An 8,931-nucleotide genomic window follows, 5' to 3' on the forward strand; every position below is an offset into this window, starting at 1 on the left:
ATAAATTCGTTTTACAGTTTTAAGCGAACGATCGATCTCGGTATGATCCGACTTGGTCAACACGAAGTGTAAATTGACTCCCACCTTCATCCGCCCAGCAGGGTACGCGCCCTGTAGTTTATCATCCTAAGCTCAGGGCAATAGGATAGTTACTATTAATAATATAAAATTTATAATTTTTTTAATAAAAGTTTACATGTTGCACACTTCCCACGTTGAGAATATTAGCAACAGTTGCACTCTGTCCCACCGCTTGCTAATACTCCGCACCTCCTCATTCTGCTAAAAACAGGAGTCACCAGTCATCATTTGACACCGTGTAGGCATGAGGTCGGGGCTTGTGACGACCAGAGCTAAGTCAATCAAACTGCCGACACAAACAGTAAGATATGATATTTGTCGCTCCTTCCAGGATGTGGTGCACCTTTGACCCCCTATATTCATGCTAAAAACACATTGATAAAAAAAAGTATCATCTCACTGCTAGGTGGATTAAGCACGTTTTTTTCAATTATGATTAATGTAGCAATTAAATTATTCTGAGTCTCTTGAGGTGTTGATTAGGAAGCTATAACCTGTTACTCACTAAATCACTTTTGCGGATGTCGGTAAAATTTTACTGACTTTCAAACAGCTGAACACTTTACTGAACTGATGTAAAGGTTTTATTCGATCAACGATCGGTGGAGTTGCTCGGAACACCTACCTGTCATAATTATACTGACTTGTTCATCATTCATTACCGATTAAAATAAATTAATCTAATAAAATACCTTGGTCTAATAAATTCATTTATTTACGATTAGTTACTTACTGCTCAGTAATTAATAAAACTAGAATAGCATATACAATTCATATAATTTATCCAATTCGGTGGTCCGGATACAGTTAATTTAGTTATCTCCAGCCATTTTGTTTGCGAGCTGAAGTAGACACACTGTCTCATAAAAAATACTGGAAAATATGCCAACCATATTAAAATGACAGGATTTGAAACGACTAGAACCCTTACGTTTACCTACAACTTTCAAGCTGGAAGACAAAATTTTCACTCCAGAAAAAAAATTCCATCTTTGGTAGATCATTGGACACGTATGGAAGCCAGCAGACCACATGTCAATACTGTCAGTGAACCATTCATTTGGTGATCCTTCAATGCATAACTTTCCTCGCAAATACCACGCTGTCATGAACTGAGGCATGCTCATGGAGATCATCTTTGCTAGCAAAGTATGTATTACAAATCTGACATAACATCCTGAAGATGGCAGGATACTTTTTCACTGAAAAATAGCAGAAAAATTGTCGTTATAGATTGTAACCATGCATTGCACAACAAAAATTAACATACTCTAGATCAATTTCATTGCTGCTAACAGGATCCTGTGGGTTTGGTTGTAAATCGAATGTGTCGCTGTTGCTATTGGTGTTTGTTTGTTCATCGATTTTGTCAATGTTATCGAATTTTGTAGATTCGGTTTTGATATTCTTCTGGTTGGATAGAATGTCGCTATCGTGATCTGTTGGTTCGATTGGCAACGGATCAATCGACTGATCAGATGAATGAATGCGTTTATGTAATTTCAAGTTATGTTTCCTAACATATTCTTTGCCACATACTTCACATTTATGTCGACTACTCGTATGAATAGATGCCGTGTGTACGATTAGGTTAGTTCTAGTGATAAAACCTTTCCCGCATATAGTGCATTGATATGGCCGCTCTTTCGTATGGTTGAACTTGTGATCTGTCAAGCGTGAACTGTTCACGAATCCTTTGCCGCACACGTCACACGTATACTTATAATCGCCCGTATGTGTGGATTTGTGTGCAGTCAGGCGAGGTTTGAGTGCAAAACTTTTACCACATACAGTGCATTTGTGCGGACGATCTCCTGTGTGAATCAGCATGTGTATGTCCAAAGTCGGTTTGGTTTTAAAACCTTTTTCGCATACCGTGCATTTGTAAGGCCGCTCTCCGGTATGACTGTATTTGTGATCATCCAAACGCGTTCTCTGCGCAAAACCTTTGCCACATACATCACACACATGTTTATAATCACCCGTATGTGTAGACATGTGTGCGCTTAGAGTACTGCTGGTAACAAAGATTTTTTCGCATACAGTGCATTTGTGCTTATGCTTATAATCACTAGGGCACTCAATATGCTCGGTCATATGCTTGGTTAGGTGATCCTTCAATTCATAACTTTGCCCGAAAATATCACAACTAAATGGTCGCTCGCTTTCATGAACTGAGGCATGCTCACGGAGGTCGTTCTTCTCGGTAAAGTATTCACCACAAATCTGACACTTGTGTTCCTTCTTTGACATAACATCCTGTAGCTGGCTGGATACCTTTTCACTAAAAAATAGCGACCGATTTTTATAAAAACCATGATTTCTACAACAAAAACTTAACTTACTCTCGATCAGTTTCAGTGCTGCTAACAGGATCGTGTGGGTTTTGTAGTGAATCAAATACGTCGCTGTTACTATTAGTACTTATTTGTTCGTTGATCTTGTCACTGTCATCGAGTTTTGTAGATTCGTTTTTTGTATTCACCTGTTTGGCTAGTATGACGCGATTGTGATCTAATGGTTTGATTAGTAACGGATCAATTGACTGATCAGATGTATGAATGCGTTTGTGCAATCTCAAATAATTTTTTCTAGAGTATTCTTTGCCACATACTTCACATTTATGTCGACTACTCGTATGAATAGATGACCTGTGTACGGTTAGGTTACTTCTAGTGATAAAACCTTTCCCGCATATAGTGCATTGATATGGCCACTCTTTCGTATGGTTGAACTTGTGATCTGTCAAGCGTGAACTGTTCACGAATCCTTTGCCGCACACGTCACACGTATACTTATAGTTACCCGTATGTGTGGATTTGTGTACAGTCAAACGATATTTAAGTGCAAAACTTTTACCACATACAGTGCATTTGTGCGGACGATCTCCTGTGTGAATCAGCATATGTACGTCGAAATTCGGTTTGGATTTAAAATCTTTTTTGCATACCGTGCACTTGTAAGGCCGCTCTCCGGTATGACTGTATTTGTGGTCATCCAGACGCGATCTGTGCACAAATCCTTTGCCACATACATCACACACATGTTCATAATCGCCCGTGTGTGTAGTCATGTGTGTGATTAAGATACTGTTGTAAACAAAGCATTTTCCGCATACAGTGCATTTGTGCTTATGCTTATAATCCCTAGGGCACTCAATATGCTCGGTCATATGCTTGGTTAGGTGATCCTTCAACTGATAACTTTGCCCGCAAATATCACAACTAAATGGTCGCTCGCTTTCATGAACTGAGGCATGCTCACGGAGGTCGTTCTTCTCGGTAAAGTATTCACCACAAATCTGACACTTATGTTCCTTCTTTGACATGACATCCTGTGGCTGGCTGGATACCTTTTCACTAAAAAATAGCGACCGATTTTTATAAAAACCATGATTTCTACAACAAAAACTTAACTTACTCTCGATCAGTTTCAGTGCTGCTAACAGGATCGTGTGGGTTTTGTAGTGAATCAATTGCGTCGCAGTAGCCATTGGTACAAGCTTGTTCATTTACGTTGTCATTGCCATTGTCATCGAGTTTCGTTGGTTCAATTGTTATATTCTCCTGTTTTACTAGAATGTCGCTATCGTGATCTGTTGGTTCGATTGGTAACGGATCAATCGACTGATCAGATGAATGAATGCGTTTATGTAATTTCAAGTTATATTCCCTGGAGTATTCTTTGCCGCACACTTCACATTGATGTCGACCACCCGTATGTCGACCACCCGTGTTTTCCGTATGGCTGTAATTGTGGTATAGCAAGCGTGAACTGTTCGCGAATCCTTTGCCGCACACGTCACACGTATACTTATAATCACCCGTGTGTGTGGATTTGTGTGCAGTCAGGCTATGTTTATTGGCAAAACTTTTACCACATACAGTGCATTTGTGTGGACGATCTCCTGTGTGATTCAGCATGTGTATGTCCAAAGTCGGTTTGGTTTTAAAATCTTTTTTGCATACCGTGCATTTGTATGGCCGCTCTCCGGTATGACTGTTTTTGTGGTCTATCAAGCTTGAACTTCTCCCGAATCCTTTACCGCACACGTCACACGTGTACTTATAATTACCCGTATGTGTAGTCATGTGTGTGCTTAGGATATATTTGGAAACAAAGCATTTTCCGCATACACTGCATTTGAACGGACTCTTGCCAGTGTGAAGATACATATGCTGATTAAGATTTATTTGAGACTTGAAATCTTTTCCGCATTCAGTGCATTTGTACAATCGTTTGACGTTATGACTGTTTTTGTGGTAATCCAAACGCGATCTGTGCACAAATCCTTTGCCACATACATCACACACATGTTCATAATCGCCTGTATGTGTAGACATGTGTGCGCTTAGAGTACTGCTGGTAACAACGCATTTTCCGCATACAGTGCATTTGAACGGACTCTTACCAGTGTGAACGTACATATGCCGATCAAGATTTATTTGAAAGTTGAAATCTTTTCCGCATTCAGTGCATTTGTACAATCGTTTGACGGTATGAACATTGAGCTGGCAATCCTTTTCAGTATTTCGAATTCCATTGTCACGTACATCACTTTCGAACGGCTTTCCTCCGGTATCGACGGACATATTTGGTTAAGCTCCCCTTCAAATTATAATTTATCCTGCAACTATTACTAACTTTTGTTCTGTACAAATCAGGTGTTTATTTTGATCTGGAATATCGTTTGTTGTGATGGAAGATGCTACTGAGCTACTTCGCTGTTTTTCTTCTATAGTTCTTTGATGACATCCCGTACCTGGTTGGGACTCATTTATCTGAGAAAAAACCACACGCTTTGAAAATAAGAACTCAGGTACCATTATCTCCATTAACGACAGGAAAAAACAGACTCACCTTGCCGTAATGTTATTCCAGGTACGAAACCGTGTGATGTTTTCTCCTTCCTTCTATTATTCTTCCTCACTTGAGATGTTGCAGATTGATGGCACCGCTACTTGGGCTGTATTGTCCGATAGTTTTCATCTAAAATCCAACGTCGAATTTCCAAAGAACAGATAACAATTCTTTCCTCCGCACAAAAATATCCAAAAATTAATCACATCATAAGTTACTACAGACCAGTGCTGTCAACTGGTTTTTCTAAAAATCTGTATTTGGCGGAAAAATCTATCTGTATCTTTCTCGAAAAATCAAACCTCGATTTAGTGCGGAAACTGATTTTGCGACCAAAAAAAAAGGTCGCTCGACCTGGTTTACCCCTATGGAATCCAACACAAAAACTGAAAATCGGTATTTATCTGTATGAAAATTGAAATATCGGTATTTTGAGAGAAATCGGTATAGTTGGCAGCGCTGCTACAGACTCTCCCCGCATTCGCATGGCTGCCAGATGGCTAACTAAACGCTGCCAGCGGGAAAAATATGGCTGGCAGACACTCTGGTGACCGACTGCCTCGCCGCTGCCAGATATACAACTCAAACGATACAACCGTATCCACCAGGATTTTTCCACATTGAAATCTTTGACATTTTCAACGAAGGTGAAAAGATGAAAACGCTAGGCTAACTTATACCGTTTTCGTTTTTGAACCTAGACGCGGGCTACTCTGACTCCGAGTAAAACGAACACGTGGTACGCGCCCTAAACAACAATTCATGAAAAAAAGAAAAATTAAACAAACTCGGCTGGATGCGAGGTGCGACCCGAGAAAATTTTCAGAGCGAAACTACGCGATTGGAGTCCGATCTAGAGCGACCTCAGGTTGCTAAAACAAACATATCAAACGTTGTTTGGGCGACTCTGGGTCAGCTTTCGGGCTGCTCTGATCAATAAACGAAAACGGTATTAGATACATGCGACTTTGTTTTGCCAAATTGGATTTGACAACCGTCACTGAATCAATTTTGGTAGCCGTTTGGTGGCCATGGCTGTCCAGGTAGCCAAAAGGCCGTGCGGGTCATAGTAACAGACCGGCGAATACACGCTCGTTCAATGTTACTCTAAAGTGAGTACAATTTTACTCACTTTCGTTAAAAGTGGAACTACTCTATAGAGAGTAAAGCCGACGACACGACCTGCCACTCGTCTATCGAAACTGTATCGCAAATTTAACTACCTCTCAGTAACTGGTAATGTCAAAATGAAATCTTTTGAAAAACTATTGAAACTGGCAACACTGGTTGATGAATTATTGATTTTGAATAACAATTACCAAAACCTTGGTTACTGCATATTGAAGACTTGAAGAATGTAAACAAAATAAACTACCTCGAGTGGAAGATCTCATTTCGCGAAAATTACAAGTTCTGCAGCATCATCGAAAAATTTCTTGTAGAACCAACGCAATCAGGTTGTCGTATGTGCCCAAAATCTTGCATTGGATAATTTTTCTGCGTTGTCGGTATCACATAGCATTTCAATATCCGTCGATGTTTGTTAAATAATTTAACATAATCAGACTTCAGATCAGATCGATGACGGCTGTCTGCTGTCGGCTTTCAAAGACATCATATTAACAAGATATCCAGCTCTCACATTTCCCGAACAAATCATTGGCAACATCCTTTTTTGCGAGCATGTCGCCCTCAGGTGAGTCCGCATCGAATCTCATACATAGAAGTAGGGGAGAGAAATTTCAAATTCGTGCGCGCCAAAATAGCAGGGCTGCGCACCCATACAATTGACATGATATGTTGAATGTGATGCCGTGCGATGGCGTTGTTGAACTGAAGATCGCTCCAAGCTGACAGAGCCTGCTGCTATGTAAATGAGTTTTAAGATGGTAGTAAACTGCAAAATTCATTGAACCGTTAGTGTGAATCCTTTTATCAATCTGGTCATCAAAATTTAGTATCGAAAAATGAATGATAAAGCTGAGTCGATCCGACATATCAGCACTATTCTACGAGATGCAAGTAAATCGTTTGCAACAAATCAAAGATACTTAATGCTTATTACAGACATGTGATATCGGAATCACTGTACACCGTGAAATCACATGTCTGTCACCCTGAATCACGGTGGTATCACGCCAGCATCATGATACAACGGTGATTTCCGTACTACGTCATTTATCGTTGTACTTTGCAAAATCACATCACTGTTTACTGCTACCAGCGCCATTGACAAGCAATGGTGAACTCACGAAACAATATTGCCTACTTCAGAGTATCAAATAATGAACAACCATTGTTTTATTTAAAAAAAAATCTCTGTAAAATGCTAACCAGTAGCATAAAACTTATACACTTTATCAACTTTGTAGCTTATTTTCAAAAAGTAGTCAAACCAAGAAATGTTCATAAATTTGGTGAAGTTTTGAAATACAAATAAGGAAAACAATATATTCATATTTGTACATAAAATCAGCACTATTGAGTTATTGTTTTCTATTCAATAACATGTAAATTTATTGTTGAAATGGATTAAGAACACGTAATGATTCATATTTTGAATGCACATGTGGTAATAATAAACGATAAATATACACAACATTAGTAAACCAATTGTGTAGTCACAACTTTAAACTTCTCAAAATCCTAATAAAACCATTATGAGATTATATTCCAGCCTAGTAGACCATTTTTCATAAGCGTTATGAAGTAAAACGAAGCATCAAACCTATGTCAAATCTATTTCGGAATGATTTCAAATTCAAGAAGATTTTAAAATCAGCTTTATGATAAACGTAATCCTTTTTATGAAAATTTCGTGATGAATCGTTTTTGAAAGCATTTTTTTTTTAAATATGTGTGTGCCATGCCGTTTTCATTGATTACATAATAAGAATGTCTTAGATTTATTTGCTATTTTGAGGCTCAATGTTAAAAGTTTGTGCGCTCATTATTTTTATGCGGGTAAAAAAGACTTATAACTGAACAACTTGAAATTTTTGCGGATTTTGCAAAAGTCGGCATGATTTACAAACAAAATTCGGTGATTATTCACCTTTACGGTACAAACCAGCTTCGTTGCATAAAAAATAGTGCTAGTGTTCCGAAAATTAGTTCTGAAAGCCTTTCATACTTCCTAGAACATCAAATTTTCCCTAATGCTAGTTACATTTAAATAGTGAATCTAAAAATCATGTATCCCAGAGCAAACGTGTCAAAAATGTACCTTAAAACCATAAAATTTGATATGAGTTAAATTGTCATCCGAAGAACGCTCACACACAAAATTAGTTTTAATTCAGAGAAGCATTGATTATATCTGCCATAAATCAGTTACTAGGAAAACACTTCAAACCGCAAAAAAATATTGATTTCTATATTATCGATCATCGGAGCTGGGAAATTAAGCTAAGTTTTGAGTTGTTTCGTTTCACTGTATATTCTTTCTGAGCGCAAAACATGTCTGTCACCCCATCGTTGTACGCGTACAGCGTTGTACAGAAATCATTGTACGGAAATCACATGTCTGTCAGTGGTATAAATATTTGAGGTTTATTTCTAATCCATTCCAGAATCGCCAGATATTCATATGCAGGTACGAATAGACTTATACACAGAATTCAAATTTGTTCTTTTATAATGACTTTCTAAAGTATTCGTCAAATTTATTACTTCTGATTTTCTTCCAAATCATTCAACCCTAATTGCTAATCAACGTACATATAAAACATTACGCCGTCATATTTAAGACATTCGAGGAACTCCTTTACTTCGCAAAACGGGTGTAAAATTTGATGAACCTGAGACACTTGATAAGCACGGGAATCAAGTTTCTGAATTATGACCTGTAAAAATGATTTTCCATGAAACAATTTGATACTCATCATGAATGAGTTTCGTGACTACGATACAGGTTGAGCTCCTGGATAGCCCTTGAATATGATATAGCATGACGCCTGTCTATCGCAGCACTACATCTTATTTCAGATT

The 8,931-nt window shown here is 38.3% G+C and overlaps 1 protein-coding gene across 4 annotated transcripts; it reads right to left on the reverse strand.

The window, feature by feature from the left end:
• Positions 1 to 778: 778 nt before the first annotated feature.
• On the reverse strand, positions 779 to 5,171 carry LOC131426401 (zinc finger protein 208-like). 4 transcript variants are annotated; one of them, XR_009229090.1, is made up of 6 exons: positions 4,942 to 5,171; positions 3,502 to 4,862; positions 2,427 to 3,440; positions 1,352 to 2,365; positions 1,023 to 1,283; positions 779 to 954 (listed from the first exon to the last, which is right to left on the reverse strand). XR_009229090.1 is itself a non-coding variant. In XM_058589101.1 (5 exons), the coding sequence occupies exons 2-5, from the start codon at positions 4,671 to 4,673 to the stop codon at positions 1,238 to 1,240; spliced, it is 3,246 nt and encodes a 1,081-aa protein (XP_058445084.1). In that variant the 5' UTR covers positions 4,674 to 4,862; positions 4,942 to 5,171; the 3' UTR covers positions 779 to 1,237. The 4 variants fall into 4 exon arrangements, 1 of the variants encoding a protein (XP_058445084.1); XR_009229088.1 differs by having other exon boundaries at positions 1,019 to 1,283; XR_009229089.1 differs by having other exon boundaries at positions 1,013 to 1,283.
• Between the last annotated feature and the right edge of the window lie 3,760 nt (positions 5,172 to 8,931).

This window comes from Malaya genurostris, chromosome 1 (assembly GCF_030247185.1).
Source record: "Malaya genurostris strain Urasoe2022 chromosome 1, Malgen_1.1, whole genome shotgun sequence".
Classification (NCBI taxonomy): domain Eukaryota; kingdom Metazoa; phylum Arthropoda; class Insecta; order Diptera; family Culicidae; genus Malaya; species Malaya genurostris.